The 19,444-nt window shown below is 40.5% G+C and overlaps 1 protein-coding gene across 1 annotated transcript in view; it reads left to right on the top strand.

Moving 5' to 3' along the window:
- LOC137640084 (5-oxoprolinase) overlaps nt 1-19,444 on the top strand; it is a 547,197-nt gene that overhangs the window by 401,199 nt on the left and 126,554 nt on the right. Inside the window, exon 17 of the mRNA XM_068372538.1 lies at nt 19,212-19,328. Coding sequence (XP_068228639.1) covers nt 19,212-19,328 — 117 coding nt within the window. The remainder of the gene's footprint in view (nt 1-19,211; nt 19,329-19,444) is intronic.

The following is a 19,444-nucleotide window of genomic DNA, read 5'->3' as shown; positions in this document are numbered from 1 at the left end:
GTTTCTTCACATTCGTACTTTCTACTGTGCAATTCCTAGCTATATGCCCTTTCTTATTACAATTGTAACAAGTGACCTCTGAATTACTGACTACCCATTGGCTCCTACAGTACCGAGAAATATGTCCTTCCTTCCCACACGTGTAACAATAATAATGATTATAATAATCCCGGTTCCTATTATCGTTATTGTTAGAACTGCCTTTACTATGTTGTGCCTTACTTGACAAAAGATCGTTTTTCTTTTAACTGCCACTTAAACCATGTGTGAGACTGTACTCATCTGCTAATCTCGTAGCACTGGCAAAAGATGTTTCACGCCTATCTTCTATATATAATTTGATGTCTGGGGATATGTTATCTTTGAAACTTTCTAGCAAAACTAAGTTCTTGAGATCTTCAAAATTATCGACTTCAGCGGAAGTCAACCAATCACAAAAGGATCTTTCTAACTTCTTTCCGTACTCTACATAAGTACTAGTATCATCTTTTTTCAAACTTCTAAACTTCTTACGGTACGCCTCTGGTACCAATCTGTTTGCACTAAGTACGGTTTCTTTCACAGTATCATAATCTTCACTTTCATCCTCAGACAAACAACTATACACAGAATGTGCTTTACCACTTAAAACTGATTGTAAATACAAAGTCCACTGTTTTTTAGGAGAGCCTACTCTGTTCATTAACTTTTCAAAAGACATAAAATATTTCGTAACATCTTCCTCATCAAATTTCGGTATAAGTTTGAGCACTGCACTCATATCTAAACTATCAGTGTCACTATTTAAAGATCAATTACTCCCTGATCTGCTACCTGACCGACTGTTATGAAGAGTTTGTCTTAAACGAGCCATTTCTAACTCATGCTTACGCTGTTTTTCATTTTCTTCTCGTTTTCTTTCATTTTCTTCTCTTTCAGCTGTTCTTTCATCTCTCTCTAACACTTCCTGTTCTCTCTTAATAACATAATCACGGAGATCATCGCCATCTAGACCAAGAAGTTTACCTGAATCTATCAAATCTCTCGTAATCGCACTCATTCTGCTTCCTTCTATATTCTCCCTGTTTCAATTGATTATGTAGTCGAAAATTCTGGCAAAGGTCGCCAACTGTTACGATCCTCGTGGGGATCGAACCAGGTTCTGTTGAATTGATTAATGAAATAGGGACTTTTCAACTACAATAAGCAATCAAACAAAAGGAAATATAGAAAGAAAACTCGCAAAAGAAAACATAATTTTATTTACAACTAGTCAAAGGTAAATGTTTCTTGATTGAGTACTTAGGAAGCACTGAACTAAACAAAGAAAATCATTTGATTAAACTACACTCCAGCAAATAGGGGAACAGTCAAGATAGTAGATAGATAATACAAAAAAAATACTACTCTTCACAGCAGCTCTTGACGGTTGACAGGAACGTAGATTTTTCAGGTCCAGGCGTTTCGTGGTCGGTAATGAGGGCGGGGGGCAACTCGTTCTGACATCTCGGACAAAGCTGGTTACGTCTGCATTCTGGTCCTTACGTCTTCTCTTCTTCCCTGAGCTTGTTCTCCCTCTCTCTCTCTCTCTCTCTCTCTCTCTTGTTCTTACTCCTGTTCTGTCTTTTGTACTCTCCTTTCTCTCGTTCGCGTGGAAGTTTATATATCCCTGTATGGGAGTGGTTAACTATGGACAGTTCCATATAAGGAAATTTTCTTGTTTCTTCATCCTCATTGGTGTTCCTTAAAACCATGCCTCTGATAACACCTAGACGAACGCTCTGCTGGTGTAATCAAAATCCATATCGCCCTATAATTGAAGCGAGGCGTCTGTTTACCTCCAGCTAATGTATATTCTTCGGCGACAAACACTGTTCTTCTTGTCCTATGGTTCTCCTCATAACGTTGACGCCTTGGTCTTCAGACAGGGGATCGTTATGCCTAAGGACCGCCAGCCTAGGCACATATCTTGACGGTGACAGTTTTGTAAACATTGGCGGGACCTCCTCTCTCTCTGTTTCTCAAGAGTAGAAAATTCACATGTTTTAACATTCTTTTCTATATTATTCTATCTACCCATGACATCTGTGACGTTTTAATGACAAAACTTCAAAAGTAACCAATCACAAGACAGTGAATAGCACCAAACACCTTGGAGGTTTTAGAGCATTATATAGAATGGCTTCAACAAATTATAATTTCTCTCTTAATAATCCTACTTGGGAGTATCTTCATAGTAATTTTCGCAAAGCTGAATTACAGGAGCATTGTTGTGACCTTGGTATTACCAAAGTTTGTGTGACGAAGGAGAAGCTTGTTGATATGATAATGGAAAAAACGGTGATCACTTCAAGCAGTTGCTCAAGAAAAAGGAGCTATGTCACAAGAGGAAGTATCAGAAATTGAAGAACTGGAAGAAAGGATAACATCCGTGATTTAGAAATAGAAGAAATGAACGTGGTGATGAAAGCTGCTCAAGTCACTATAAACAAACTAAATGATCGACTGTCTACATTGGAGGAACAAGTGAGGAGGCTTACGGGAACTTCGTCCGATGAAACCACTACAATGAGAGTGACGTCATCACATAGCTTAAATACTGAGAAAACCTTGCTTCTTGGAGATACAAACGTTCTCTCAGCTCGACCATCTGATATATCAAGCCATTGTTTGATTCGAACAATCAAAAAAGGAAACAGCGATCTCATTAAATGCTGGGTTTCGGAAAAACTGACGTGGACACCAGGTAGATGTATTTTTTATTGTGGACTACAGGATATTCTCGATTGGGCAACGGCAGATGACATCTTTGTTGCTCTTGGATCCCTTATTGCATGTCTTAAGCAAAGGAATGAAAATATGGATTTGTATATTTGTGAGATTGCACCTGTAATGCAAGTTGAGGAATACGACGAGAAAATAAATGACGACAATAATAAACTGGAGTGTTGATAATGGAGTATCAATTATAAAAACATTTGCTTTTTAGATTGGGTACAGGAGACGTTGACTCGATGTGTTTTGATGATAATGAAGAAAATAGGGGAGTTTTTCTAAACAGGTATGGGATTTTGAGATTGTTGAATGCAATATCTAAGCACTGTACCCATTTTCAATTAAGTAAAAATTGGGAGAAACTGAGCGCAGAGTCTACACATATGATACCTTCTAAAAATAAGGGAATTTTTTCAAATAGACACATGAGGAGGGCCTGTAGTGTATTTCAAAATAACAAACCCGAGACCTGGAATAAAGTAGAGCGTCGTAACGCTGGCAGGAACATGGTAAATCATAATAAGGAATTCTGGAGAGAAATGTATGTAAGACAACCAGAGCATAATAGGTATAATTCCTTTTCATAGATATGAAGAAGGGTAACAGGGGAGCAAATGAGTGGGAGAGGGAAATACAGTGCATGGGTGCTTTAACTGTGGGGAAAGAAACCATCAAGTAGCTACATGTAGATTTGACCACAAGCTGAGATGTGGTACCTGTGAACAATTAGGACACAAAAGCAAATTTTGTCAGTATAAAAACCAGAGTAACTATTATTAGGAAACTGGCAAAGAAGGTAGGGCCATCTGTAGAAAAGATAAACTGAATGTAGAACACATAAATGCGAGATCACTAATATCATCCTTAGAGGAAGTTAAGTTATTGACTAATGAAAGGGATATTGATATCTTGTGCATAAGTGAAACATGGTTTGTAGAAAATATCCCTGACAGATATGTAAATATTGATGGTTTTAATTTGTTCTGAAGCAACAGTGGACGGGGTTGTGGCACTTGTATTTATGTCCGAAATAACCTTAGTGCAGTTTTAGTAGATGTTGAGGGTATTGAAAGCACTTGGGTAAAAGTACAGTGTAGAAAACTACCATCCATTATTGTTGGTGCTGTATATAGGAATCCAAATTCCTCTAGGGAAATGTATATCTATCTTCAAGAAATGTTCCATCTTATTTCCTTAAAAAAAAACATCCAATGTTAGTGCTTGGAGACTTGAATGATGACTTGCTAAATGAATATTCTAGACTGGAAAAAATACTAAGTATGGAGAACTTGAACCAAGTAATTAAAGAGCCTACTCGGATAACGGAGACTTCTAAAACACTTCTTGAGGTTATAATAACGAATAGTATAAATATGGTACTTTCATCAGGTGTAGTAAAATCCCACATATCGGATCATGATCTTATTTTCTGTACTCTTGATATTAGTAAACCTAAACGTTACCCAGAAATAAAAACATTTAGAACGAAAGAATTATTTTTTACGCTTTTTAGAAACCACACTCATTTATTAGACAAAATACTCCAAACAGACGATGTGAATGAACAGGCGTTTATTTTAAAAACGGTGATGAATACTTGTATAGAAATAGTTGCACCAACGGAAATAAAGGAAATATAAAGGCCACCGGCTCCGTGGATAAGCACCGAAATCAAAGAGGCTATGAAAAACCGCGATCATTTAAGAAACAGGAGAGATTTAGTCAAAGATCAAAGCTCTATAGAACAATATAAACTATCAAAGAATAAAGTAAAATCAATGATGGAATTTGCAAGAGTTAAATACAATCAAAACCAGCTAAAATTTAACAGTAAAATTATGTGGAAAGTGATAAATAAAATTATTCCAAATGAGAAAACAGGAGTAAGGAGGAGTAACCTAGAAAATCCGGAAGAAACTAGCGAAAGATTTAATGAATTCTTTGCGAACGTTGGCAAGAAAGTATATAAGGAGGTGAACACAAATAGGGAAGTGAGTGAGGAAAATTCCACATTACAAGACAATCAGCATATTATCCATAGAAGAGAATGTTTTAGGCCAAGTCCGGTTGATGTTGGAAAGATGGTTCAGGTGGTTAATATTTCTAGGACACAAATTCTCATGGTCCTGATAACATTACGAGTCGATATTTAAAAGATTCAATGTCAGTCATAGGCCTTTATCTTACTGTAATTATAAACATTTCAAGGTCCCAATTGAATGGAAATATAGTAAATCCGCTTTATAAGGAAGGTGACGTTGATGATCCCAGTAATTTTAGACCAATATCTTTATTATCTATTATGTCAAAAGTATTGGAGAAAATTGTGAGCGACCAACTATACGACTACTTGGAGTCAGAGAAATTGTTATCTATCACTCAGCATGGTTTCAGAAAACATTTTTCTACAGAAACTGCTCTAACAATAATATGTGAACAGATTCACGAAAATATTGATAATAGTAAAATATCTTTGCTTACTTTGTGTGATCTGTCAAAAGCTTTTGATTCGGTTTCCAATAAACTGCTACTTAAAAAGATGATTGATTTAGGTATCGGTGATTTTTGGTTTAGAGATTATCTGACAGGTCGGACTCAATCAGTAAAAATAGATAACCACATCTCAAGCAGACATAAAGTGGAATATGGAGTACCACAAGACTCGGTTCTTGGACCAATTTTATTTAATATTTACGTAAATGACCTTGTTGATATAAATGATGCTGACATGTTAGTCCAATATGCTGCTGATGCGCAATTTCTTCACTCCAGTGTGATCGATAACGTAGCAGAAATTCTCAATCAAACTGAAAGAAAATTAATGAAAGTAAACAAATATTTTTCTGAAAATGGCTTAAAAATTAATGCCAATAAAACTCAATTTTTGTTTATAGGATCTCGTCAATATATTAACCGACTGCCAGACAATATTTCAATTAAAGAAAAATAATGACAACATCAAACCAAGTGAAAGCGTAAAAAATCTTGGTGTAATTATTGATAGATTCTTTACTTTTGATAATCGTGTAGAAAAGATATATAGTAAAGCTAAGGGAGTGCTGTATTTCCTAAATAGAAATAAAGGTAATTTTGATGAGGCAAGCAGAAAATTAGTTGTTGAAGCATTATCAATAAGCATAGTATCCTATTGCTCCACTATATGGAATTGGTGTTCAAATTTTAACTCACAAAAAATACAGAAGATTCAAAATTTTGCATCGAAAGTCGCCTCAGGTGATGGGAAAAAATATGATCATGCCACACCGTATATTAGAAAACTGGAATGGTTAAAGATAGAAAATAAAAAAGTTTATGATGTTTGTATATTTATTCATAAAATACTGTATGAACATATAACCCAAAGAATATTGAGATTGGAAACTATCGGGCAGACGAGATCTCGTCAAACTAGGCAGAGCAGCAATCTGATGGTTCCAAGTAGGCGAATAGCAATAGCTGATAGGGCAACTTAAGTCAGGGGACCTAGATTATGGAACGCACTGCCTGTGGATATTAGGGAATGTGGAAATTTATCTGTTTTCAAAAAGAAATTTAAATCATTCTTATTTGCGAGCCAGCAATGATTATAATAATATGGTTGAAGTGTGCAACACATAGATTACTTTTAAGTGACTAGTTTACAGTTTATAGTGTATGGATGAAAGGTGATTTATTGAAAATTAAATTTGATTTTATTATTGTATATCTGGGCTCTGACCTGTGCCGCCCAGTGAAATGCTCCTTTTACATCATTTCTAAGGTAATAACTGCTATGAATTTACCAGAGAAAAAATTGTATAGGAATGCTAGGTTGAACCCAGCTCGCTCACCTGATAAGGTGTCGGTATAATATACTGGGGCGTGATAAATCACAACCAGAGGTCTCGCACCATTTAGATATCTCCTGTCAACATCCCCGTACAGCGAGGTGCCGTTCAACATCCTAACTCCAATTGCTACTACGAACGATCCCACCCACGCTAGTGACGTCACTCCTTTTCATAGCACCTGCTTTGGCACTGTAATTCTTTTCTCGGTGTGTGATTTCCTTTGGTTTACCCAGGATTTATCCCAGGATGTCGGATTCTACTGTTACTCCACCTAAGTTAAGTACCAGATCTATGAGTTTTGAGATTTTGGAGGTAGTCTTGCCCTTGGTTATTAATTTATCTTAGTTTTTATATTACGCGACCCCGCATCGGGTCCGCCATGCTGGCTGGATACCTCCTCTCTCTCTCTCTCGTTCTTGACGCTTTGCAATCAGTCTTCTATACTGATTGTTTCTCGTCCTGAACTTTCTGGGTATCTACGGTTCACATCCCGTGTTATATTATGTTATGGTATTTATCTGTTATTACGATAACAGTTATTTTATGATATTACGATATCTTTGCTCACTTAGGTTGGCATGCCTGGTCGCCTTCGGGCGTTACTAGTTTTACTTCGTTTTACGTTTTTCTCGTTCGTAGTAGCGATCATATTAGCGTATACGTTATTTTTCTAGTATTATCTAGTTCGTCGGGACTTTCGCGAGGCAGTACTTAATTTATGTTTTTTGTCGGCACCTCACCGACACCTTGTTATGTTGGCAGCCCTGCCTAGCTCGGTCTCCCCCGCGCTGTTAGGCTTGGTGTTCCCCTTCCTCTCCGTTCGTCCCTTCGTGCTATCTTATGTTTATTATTATCATTGTCCAGCATGCCTCCCTTTTTCATTTATTACCATATCAGTTATATTATTATTATTCATTATCTTGGTCTTTCCGTGTGATCTTTTGTCGTGGGTCTCAGTTCAGGTTGGTACGCCTGTTCTTCTGCCCCACTCGTTAGCCTTCTCCACCCCGACACCCCGACACCCCCACTTCAGGGATGCCATCACTCGCTCTCATTTTGAGGCTCGGAGTCAGCTTTTATGTTTCATATCTTCTCTGGAGATATCGCCTTGCTCCGTCCCGGGCGGACCCTGATCGTGTGTGAGGCTTGTTATACATTATTGTTCAGTATTCCCCTACCCTTCAGTAGCTGTTTCTCCCCGCCGTCTCGATTGGCCATTGGTAGGCGGGTGGGATCCGGCTCGGTCTGGGATTTTTGTTGTGTATATTCATATTTATACACATTTTATTCCTGCTACTCCCTCCCGGTCCCGCACCTCACAGACCCATTACAGATCCCTCCATTTCCCCCTCCTCATATGGTGTTCCGCACTCCACGGACTCCACGTACCATTATTATTCCTTCAGGATCCCCGGACGTAGCCTTCGCCTTATTCCCATGTCGAGTTCGATTAATTCCTTGTGCCATCGACGGGTTTGACCCTCAACTCCCCTGTCCGCCTACTCCGGTAGGTTTTCATGAGCCCTGGGCTCTCTCAGTTGTCTCCCCGGAACCAGCGTGACCTTTTTCCACTAGGATTAATCTCATTATATATTCACACATATCTATATACTGTAATCCCTTGTTCTCGACTTCTCCCCCCCCCCGGGTATGATCACGATTACGGACTGACTTATTCTTATCTGTATTGCTCTACAGCTTAAGTTTATTATTTCCGCTACAGCGGTGTATTCTAAGCTCCCGGAGCCCCCGGGCTCCTCCAGCTTGCCTACTGGATACTCATGTATCTTTTATTTTACAGGCAGTACGCTGTTCGATGACGGCATGCTCGGCGGTCCTTAGCCAACCCTGCGGCCACGACGTGTGTCGCTCACATGCCCATTGTGCTGTCCTGGTGGATGATCTCACTGTTTGGCATCCGGACAATTGTGTAGTATGCTACAAGCTGGCCTCCACCTTAACCTCTGAATCGGTAAGTGGAATTATTCTTAGCCGTTTTTTACAGACTTGGTAAGTGGAGTTACAATTAATTAATTTTAATTACATCATTTTATTTTGCTCCTCGCATGCCCTCTTCTAGGGCCTCGTGTTCGGAGGCTCCTGGTCCTCCCTCTTTTCTCTTCGGCATGAAAATTCCTTACCTTCACTAATAGTCTGTTCTCTTTCAGAGCTCCGAGCCCGCTAAGACTTCGGCTCTAGCGACCCTCAAGGTCTGGATTGGCGGCTTCGCCCGGAATGTAAAGGCTAAGAAACCTTACATTTTATCCGAACCATGGTGTTCCCTCCTTTATCCGCACGCAAAAACATCAGCTGCGGTCCCCAAGGAGTTGGCGGACTCCATCATCGAAAACATTGAGTCCTTGCTTTTGGCCCCGGACCAAGAAGAGACATGCGGGACGATAACGGAAGACGTCGCAACCCTTAATTTAGACGTAGAACCCATGGTTCTTGAGGAACCCGACACAGGTAGGGAGATAGGTGAGTCAGGTGGGTCCCGGGCTGAGATTCCTCTCCTCAGCCCGACTTTCTTTTCTACTTCAAACCAATCTTCTTTTCAAGGTTTTCCGGGGACTTCCGGTGCTGATCTCTGCAGGCCTTTGCATAAGACCCACAAGTCTTCAAAATCATCGAGGTCATCCAAATCTTCCTCCACTAGAGCCCCCAAAGACTCCGTCGCCGTGCCCTCGACTTCTCAAGGACCAGTCTCCAGTTCGGCATCCGTTCCCCCTCCGGCGGAACCATTTAACCATTTCTCGGAGAAGCTGTTTTTTCGCTTCGAGACGATGTTGTCTTCGCACACTCAGCAAGCCATCGTGACTGCAACAACAGCAAGAAAGGGTTGCAAATGTCAAGAACCTAGTCCAGGGACTCATGCGTTCGGAGCTGCCACAACAGCAGCAATATGCCATCCCCGACGCCTCTAAGCTCCCACCGTTTACAAAGAGTAACCCCTGGAGGTTAGCTCTACATGCCCCCCTCTCGGACGGCATGTTGTCCATCGAAGGTTTCGGAACTCGACCGATTGAAGACTTCGAGTTCTACCCGCCGGGTCTGCAATTTCCCTTTCCCGGCTTCGCTCGCTTGACTGATGAGGCTCTGATCCGCCTAGATAAAGTCCCTAAGGAGACTGTGATCTTCCCCAAGGAACAGGCCCAGTCTTTTTTGGTCCGCGCCTTCAACGAGTGGAATTGAGTGAACACAATGCTCACACCCCATAAGAACTCGTATACTATGTTTGTGATAGACGAGCATACCCCTACTCCATGCACAACCAAAATCATGGAGATAGCCTATTAGGCTTCCAAGGAAGAGAAGCCCTTACCTCAGCTTCGAGAGACGGAATTGACTTCCCTTCTCTTTCCTGGTGACCATGAGTGCTGGCGGAACGCCCCGTCTACCTTTACGGTAGGCAAACTGAGCCCGGACTGTGCCTCGACGCAGTTCAGTGAACGCCTCCCCAAGCTACCGGAGTCCCTAATCAAAATAGAGTTTGAGACCCGGTGTAGGCTCAGTAGATCACTTAACTCTACTGCTCTATCGGAGATGACCGTAGCCACTTACGACGAGGAACCTATCTTTAAGGTCCTCACGAAGTCACTTCTGCAAACTTTGTTGATTGATGCATATGACTTCCATAATGCCAGATTCCATTGCCAATAGGCTCATCAAAGCCCCGGTCTGGGGTTCGGACCTCTTCCCGGAGGATCTGGTTAACACTGTTCTTAGCGAGGCAGCTCGAGTTAACCAAAGCCTTGAGGCTTAGTCCCCAAAAGGAAATATGAACCTACTGGTACTCCAGCTCGTGGCAGGAAGAGGTTGAGGCCCTTCCACTCCTCGCAGTTCAGACAGCCTCTTCAAGTAGTGCAACCTGTCCCGGTTCAGTCTGTCCCTGTTTCACAGGGCTCCCAGCCTTCTACCTCTAAGGGCCAACCCCAACAGCAGTATGTGTTGGTCCCTCAGACACAAGTCGCATCGACTTCGTTTGCTGCCTCCCCCACCTTCAACCCCACTTACAAATCTCAGGGTTCTTTCCAAGGCTACCAGCGCCACAGGGGCTCCAGAGGTGCCTTCCGTAACCGAGGTGGCAGAAGGGGTTCCCACCGAGGCAACGCTTTCCGCGGAGGCAGAGGCGGCAAATCATCATCAAGCCATTGAAAAGTTGCAAGTAGGAGGGAGAATATACAAATTTCGGGACCATTGGAAGTTCAGCAATTGGGCTTCCAGCATAATTTCCAAAGGTCTGGGGTGGAGCTGGTTACAGGGACCCCCTCCACCAAACAGTTTCTACCAACTCCCAACAGAAGAGCTACGTTCATTTACAAAGGATCTGTTGCAAAAGAACGCAATCCAAAGCATGCATCGCTTAAAATTTCAAGGTCGCTTATTCAGCGTGCCAAAGAAAGGCTCAGACAAACGAAGAGTAATCCTGGACCTGTCTTGTCTAAACTCCTTCATTCGTTGCGAAAAATTCCACATGCTTACCGTCTCGCAGGTGCGGACCCTACTTCCCCGTGGGGCCATCACCACCTCCATAGATCTTACAGATGCCTACTATCACGTTCCAATAGCAAGGCATTTTCGCCCCTTTTTAGGCTTCAAGCTGGGCAAACAAACCTATGCTTTCAGGGTGATGCCATTCGGGCTCAACATAGCGCCCAGAATCTTCACCAAACTAGCAGAGACGGTGATTCAGGAACTTCGAACCCAAGGAATTCAAATTGTGGCTTATCTCAACGATTGGCTGATCTGGTCGAACAACGTCCTGAACTGCCACATGGCGACGAACAGAGCCCTCTCCTTCCTTCGACGTTTAGGATTTCAGGTCAACCTCGAGAAATCCCGTCTGGTCCCGGAGACCAAGTTTCAGTGGCTGGGGCTACAATGGGACCTAAATTCCCATACATTGTGCCTGCCAAAAGGAAAGAAATAGCGAGGAACATGAAACAGTTTCTCAGGGACAAGTTGACATCCAGAAGGAACCAGGAAAGAATACTAGGTTCCTTACAGTTCGCCTCCGTCACAGACATCGTCCTAAAGTCCAAACTAAAGGACATAAACAGAGTGTGGCGCTCCAGAGCGACCAAGAAACGTCGAGACAGGCGAGCTCGCCTCCCCCAATCCTGAGGAAAATTCTGCAGCCTTGGACGAAGGTCAAGAACCTTTCCAAGTCAGTTCCCTTGCAATATCCTGCCCCGGGACTCCTCGTTCATACAGACGCCTCCCTAACAGGGTGGGGAGGTTACTCTCAACACAAGAAAGTCCAAGGGTTATGGTCTCCGATATTTCAACAAATGCACATAAATGTCCTAGAGGCCATGGCAGTCTTGCTTACCCTAAAACGTATCAGCCCAGCCAGGAATCTCCATATCAGACTGGTCCTCGACAGCGCAGTCATAGTCCACTGCATCAACAGGGGAGGCTCCAGGTCAGCCCACATAAACCACGTTGTGTTGGCGATTTTCTCCATGGCAACATCATACAAGTGGCATCTATCAGCAGTCCACCTGGCGGGGGTCCGGAATGTAGTGGCGGACGCACTTTCCCGGACGACCCCGTTGGAGTCGGAGTGGTCACTGGACAATCGATCCTTCCAATGGATCTTATCTCAGGTCCCGGGTCTCCAGGTGGATCTGTTTGCGACGGAATCCAATCGCAAACTAGAATGTAATGTAGCCCCCAACCTGGACCCTCAGGCTTATGCCATGGACGCTATGTCACTAGACTGGAACATTTGGAAGACGATTTATCTGTTTCCTCCGATAAATCTCCTACTGAAAGTACTGCACAAGCTCAGATCTTTCAAGGGCCGAGTGGCTCTGATAGCCCCCAACTGGCCCAAAAGCAACTGGTTCCCCTTGTTACTAGAGCTAGGCCTCCGCCCCCGGTGGATACCCAATCCTGTTCTAACACAAGTAGTACAAACGCGCAATGTGTTAGCTTCCTCAAGGATTCTGAATGCCCTAACTTTATGGACTTCATGAAGCTCGCAGCTCAAAAGGGTGCAAACATTGACCCTCTGAATACCCTATTCCTGGAATCAGACAAAAGAGAATCCACCCTCCGTCAATATGACTCAGCCGTCAAAAAACTGGCAAAGTTTTTGAAAGACTCACAAGTTGAGAAAATGATGATGAACCTAACTGTGACATTCTTTAGAACTCTCTTTGAATCGGGCCTAGCAGCCAACACGATTACTACGATCAAATCAGCCTTGAAAAAGATCTTCCATGTCGGTTTTGACATTGACCTGACGGATTCATACTTCTCTTCCATTCCAAGAGCTTGTGCCAGACTGAAACCATCAACTCGCCCTAGCGCAGTTTCTTGGTTCTTGAACGATGTCCTAAAGCTAGCCTCTGACACTTTGAATGAATCTTGTAACTATATGGCATTGTTAAGAAAGACACTTTTTCTTTTGAGCTTCGCCTCTGGCTCTAGAATCTCAGAATTGTCGGCCCTGTCTAGAGACCCAGGTCATATCGAGTTTCTCCCTTCGGGTGAGGTCCTTCTCTCCCCTAACAAAGTATTCCTGGGTAAAAATGAGGACCCCCAAAACAGGTGGTCTCCCTGGAAGATTGTTCCACTTCCTCGGGATCCATCCCTGTGTCCAGTTACCACCCTGAAATCCTACTTAAGTAGAACTTCCACTACTTCCACAGGGCCCTTATTTATTAGAGAGAATGGAGAAACTATTACCCTTAAAGGAATTAGACAACAAATTCTTTATTTTATTAAACAAGCTAATCCTGAGTCATTCCCACATGTCCGTGATATTCGAGCTGTGGCTACTTCAATTAACTTCTTTCATCATATGAAATTTGATGAGCTCACAAAATATACGGGTTGGAAGTCCCCTAAAGTTTTTAAACGCCACTATCTAAAACCTTTAGAAGCTCTTAAATTTGCAACAGTAGCAGCTGGGAATGTAGTTCCTCCTGAAGGCTCTGAGTCCTAATCACAACGTCTTGCTCTGTCCTCTTTCCCTCCTGCCTGGCTTTCTTATTGTTCCTACCTGGTTTGGTTTGTCCTTTGCCATACACCCTTATGGTGTATTATTTTTATTATACATTGATATATTCTACGAATTGTTTTGATTCATCTGTTCTTAATCCCTCGAGCTGATTTTATTTTAATTTTGATATTATGTATTTTATTATATTCGCAGTTCTGCTTGATTTATTATCATCCCTGTATGGGATTGTTTACCATGTATTTATTACTATTCATACCTTGTGGATTACTTACCTACGGGTTACCTTATTAATTGTTTTCAGTGGATTTTCTCCACTCATAACCATGTTGATCACTTGCCTATGGGATTCCTATCCCTCCTGTTTTGTTATTAAATTTCACCATGTATTGTTATTTTTGTGTTATTCTCTCCCCAGGTAGTTAGCCATATTGGGTCCCTATTCTCTGGCACTATTTCACTGGGCGGCACAGGTCAGAGCCCAGAAAAGGGATTTTGACGTAGGAAAAATCTATTTCTGGGCGAGAGACCTGTGCCGCCCAGTGAACCCACCCGTCCCTCCCTTCCGGGCCCCAATCTGGGGTGCTATAGGAGTGACGTCACTAGCGTGGGTGAGATCGTTCGTAGTAGCGATTGGAGTTGGGATGTTGAACGGCACCTCGATGTTCGGGGATGTTGACAGAAGATATCTAAATGGTGCGAGACCTCTGGTTGTGATTTATCACGCCCCAGTATATTATACCGACACCTTATTAGGTGAGCGAGCTGGGTTCAACCTAACATTCCTATACAATTTTTTCTCTGGTAAATTCATAGCAGTTGTTACCTTAGAAATGATGTAAAAGGAACATTTCACTGGGCGGCACAGGTCTCTCGCCCAGAAATAGATTTTTCCTACGTCAAAATCCCTTTTTTATTATTATTTTGGAAATTTATTGTCACCATTTTCAGACCAAATGTATGTATATGTGCGTGTGTATGTATCTACAGTATGTATATATTCATTATTAACCGTATGTGAATCAAATTTTACCTTTTTAGACACTACAACGTTCTTGAATTTTTATATATCATGTGTTTTAGACTTGTCTTAGAAACATCCTAATTTACTAAATATAGCTAATTTGTACGTAAATTCTTATTTTTAATGTAGAATTTTAAACAGTTTTATTGGAGACGTAATATTATATAATTTATGGATTTTAGATCGTAGTAAAATGCCATCCTAAATGTATTTTAATAGGTCATTACTATTTAAGAACCTTCCAATGTAAATACATTCTTTATGTAACAGAATACTCATTGTTTTATGGAATAAAGGAATTATTATTATTATCTCTCTCTCTCTCTCTCTCTCTCTCTCTCTCTCTCTCTCTCTCTCTCTCTCTCTCTCCTGAATTATTTAGAACTGCCATTTATACAAATACTATAATAACAATGTTCAAATCTCTCAGAATCAAATAATGGTTGATCTCTCTCTCTCTCTCTCTCTCTCTCTCTCTCTCTCTCTCTCTCTCTCTCTCTCTCTCTCTCTCTCTCAATTTGAACTGCCATCTGTATCAACCAAATGCTATCACTCCAAATTAAATTTATGATTCTCTCTCTCTCTCTCTCTCTCTCTCTCTCTCTCTCTCTCTCTCTCTCTCTCTCTCTCTCTCGTTTCGAAATCTCGTACTTCTAGCAGAAATGGAAGGCATTGGTTGAGAGTAGGTAAATGAAAACTACCAGCTACAAGAACATCAGCGAGAGTTTCCAAAGACGTATAGAAGTTATGATGCATGTGTTTGTTTACTTGAAGTTCGTATGTATATTATGCTTTCACAACATCCTCGGGAACTTTATAGCAAGGCCAATGTTACCTAAGGTCATGAAAAGAACAAATAGTCGATAATTTTTCCAAACAATGAAGATATAGCGGTCTTTAAATGATGACGTCATCCTTACTGCGTCGTCTGCATGACTGAGTTTGACAGAATCGTAGTTATGTTTATTTTTGCATCTCTCTCTCTCTCTCTCTCTCTCTCTCTCTCTCTCTCTCCTGTTTCGAAATATCGTACTTCTGGCAGAAATGGAAGGCATTGGTAGAGGGTACGTAAATGAAAACTACCAGCTACAAGAACATAAGCCAGAGTTTCCAAAGACGTATAGAAGTTATAATGCATGTGTTTGTTTACTTCAAGTTCGTATGTAGATTGTGCTTTCACAACGTCCTCTGGAATTTTATAGCAATGCCAATGTTACATAAGGTGATAGAAAGAACAAAAAATAAGTGGAGAACAAGAAAAAAGAACCAAGAAGAGAGGGAAACATGAATAAGAGTACAAAGCTGAAACATGCTAACTAAAACACTGGCAACAATGAGAGATTGCTGGCAACTCGTAACACAGGAATAGTACATGGCGGACGGTCCCCTTAATAGCATGCTTTTGTTTGAGCATGGTACATATTGTCGAAATACTCCTCTCATAGTAGCTGGCCAACTCACTCGCATGGATACCCCGATCATGTTTTTCGATAATTTTGTGCTTCACCTGTATTGTCATCATGCACTTTTTCTTCTTACTGCCAGTGTTTCCGCTCGCTTTCTTGGGACCCATCACTTATTAGGATAATTGTCTAAAAGTATACACTAAAATCACGTAAGTAATGTAAACAACACTGGAGATGCTCGGCAGATGCGTACAGAAGTCGGAGATCAAACGAAATTAACAAGTGATGCGGGTTTCGATAGCTCCCGAGCGCTAGGCCACTTAGCGTTAGCATCAATAAGCGGGCTCGTATCTCAAGTTTGTTCTTGTATCTCAATGCAGAAATTTGCTTGGCGGCTTGCTCGTATGTTGGGGCAGTTGTATTTCAAGGTATTACTGTATAATGTACTGTACTATATACAGTCAAACCTCTAGCTATGAAAGAATCGGCTCACGAAATTTTCACTTCACGTGAGATGTGAAGAATTTCATAACTCGGATCACGAAAAATGTTTCGGACAACGAAAGGCAGTACAGAGCTAGAGCCCGGCCATATCCGAGAGGGATTCTAAAATTTGCGCGCCACCAGCCCGTAAACTCGCTACCATCCTCATGCGTTCCCATTGGTTATCCCCCCACTCGGATGCTAGGTACCACCATGAGATCCTGCTCTCCTATTGGTTGTCATCTACTGTACTGTATCCCATCGAGCATCTACGCATTGGCGTTCCTATGTCTTCTTGTTCTGGCAACAGTATCGTACGCATTGACTTAGTGTTTGTGATTTTGCCTTTGTAACAATTTTACAGTACGTACTGTTATCGTGTGTGATGCTTACAATACATCACTAGCCATGGGTCCCAAGAAAGTCGCTGATGTCAAGGGAAAGGAGAGGATGATGTTTGCCATGGAGATGAAGATGGAAATAATCAAGAAATACGAGGCTGGCATGCAGTTAAGTGTGCTCAGGAAAATCTTAAGAAGCAAGCAGAAACAAGCTTCATTGGACGAATATTTTAGTAAGAGGCCTTTGGTAGAAGCAGACCAAGCGCCAGCTAAGAAACGAAAGTGGCAGTGATGAAGAAAATACGTTGTAATCAAATTTAGAAAATAGAAAATGTAAAGTAAAAGATAAAAATAAAAAAATGAAAATAAAAAGAAATTTTATTTTAAGTTTATCGTAAAGTTGTGTTAATATTTCCTGCCATTTATGGTTGCGTTTTCTAAAATTAATTGTTGATGTTTTCTCTCATTCATAAATCTGTTTCGTAAAGTTAAGTGTTTACGTTTTCTGCCACTTGTACGTAAACGTTTTCCGCCGTTTTCATCCTCCTCTACCGCCCCATACTTCGCCTCATTCCAAAGGTAAGGTTCCGCATTTTTTTTACTTTATTTTTACTATTTGCTCTAATTAAACACTTATTTTCCAGAGTATTATTATTAATTTATTATTAAATGATCAAAACACAGTACTTTTCATATATTTAGTACTGTTAAGTGGCAAATATCCTTTTTCTAATCATTTAATGTGGTGTTTTTCTAGGGTGTGGAACGAATTAGGTTATTTACATGTAAAAGGCGACTTGCTACACGAAAAAATCACTTAACGAAAGGCCTTCCTTAACCAATTAATTTCGTCTTGCGAGGCATCACTGTATATGACTACATTGAGTAATATAGATGAGAGAGAGAGAGAGAGAGAGAGAGAGAGAGAGAGAGAGAGAGAGAGAGAGAGAGAGAGAGAGAGTGCGTGCGTGTCGATGTATGGTTACACAATACTTTATCGTTGTAAAGAGCCTTTTCATATGTACAGTAAAGTAAACCATTTCATATTCTAAGTCAAATTTATTTACTTATATTTTACTGTATAGTGTGCCAAGCAGCACATTATAGTACAAAATCACAAACGGATATTTCAGTATTGTGCACTAACGCATAAGAAATGGTTTAAAGATGGATAGGTTATAGTATTTTATTATTTACTTCACTTAATATTTACAGTAAATGTACTGTACTACTGTATATGTTTGACTGCAGTTTGTGTTTTGTTTAATGCAGTGAGAGAGAGAGAGAGAGAGAGAGAGAGAGAGAGAGAGAGAGAGAGAGAGAGAGAGAGAATTTTTTTTCTGAATTAGGCTCTGCATACCCTAGGCCAAAACCTTATGAGTGTACTTGTACAGTAAAAATTGTTAACAATTTAAGGTACGAACGGTCTCTTGGTCCCCATCGTGTTTGTTGGTTGTGGACTGTCTGTACATTATTTATGATTATTGTAAAAACATTATAATTTTTTTTTTTTTTTTGCATAATTCTTATGTTTTATTTTCTTTTTTTTAAACACTTTTAAATATTACAAATATATTCTGGTTATATCATGGAAAAGTTCAAGCATTCTACACAACATGATACACTAAACCAGAATGTCATATATGTTAAAACCAAGATGTCCAAAGTAGCCACCTAAAAAGGGTATATTATCTAAATTTGGAACTGATTAACTATGGAGTGCTTAGAAAAAAAGTACTTCCCCATAACAGCTTAATGGTAGTCTAAAGGTATGAGTGGAAATCTGATAAAATTTATTGTAAACTTGTGTAATTAACTTTGTGTTCACTGGAAATAACCAGGTCAGACTAGAGTAAACAAATAAAGAAAAATCTCATGCCAATGTATTAGACCCACTTTGATATTCTAGCACAATCTTTACTTTTATCAATAAAACTTCTGATTACTCTCATCAATTTCCTGCTTACACCCATTATTCTCAACCCGATTGACTGACATTTTTAATATGATCTTTCTGTATACGCCTCTACACCACACAATGTATTCAAAATGTTTCTGGGGTGGCTAAAAGTTACTGCACATGAGAACGAATAGTGATCCAAACAGGTTAAATCATTATTGGTCGGTTATTTTAAATGCACAGAAAAACAATTACAGTACCTGACTTTTGACTTGAACAAGTATATTTACAGTCATTCTTTGTGTCTTGTTTTTTACATTGATAACATCAAAAAAAATTTTAATGAGATGGTTTTCCCTGTATATTGAAGACTTTTCTCATACAATGTTACGATTGTTTTGCATTGATAAGTGACTTCGCTTGTAAAATTTTCCTGTGCACTATGACAGAATTGAATGTTTATATCATTTTTGGTTTACCCTGTAATATGATTTTTTTTCTAGGAGGATGAATTAATCAAGGCTCTCAATGCACCAGGAAAATTACCAGGTTCCTCGGGAACTCGTAATCTTCAAGATAATCTCTCAGATCTAAGAGCTCAAGTTGCTGCTAATCATAAAGTAAGTACTTTAGAAATTTTACAACTTTATTTTAAGGGGGTGTGATTCATGACCTCTGCTTGAAATCGTTGAAATTCAGATTATTGCATTTTCATAAGGAGAACATCTATATCATA

The sequence above is a fragment of the Palaemon carinicauda genome, chromosome 4, assembly GCF_036898095.1.
Source record: "Palaemon carinicauda isolate YSFRI2023 chromosome 4, ASM3689809v2, whole genome shotgun sequence".
Taxonomy (NCBI): Eukaryota; Metazoa; Arthropoda; class Malacostraca; order Decapoda; family Palaemonidae; genus Palaemon; species Palaemon carinicauda.
Note: the sequence above shows the minus strand (reverse complement) of the source record. Positions and strands in the feature narration are given on the sequence as shown.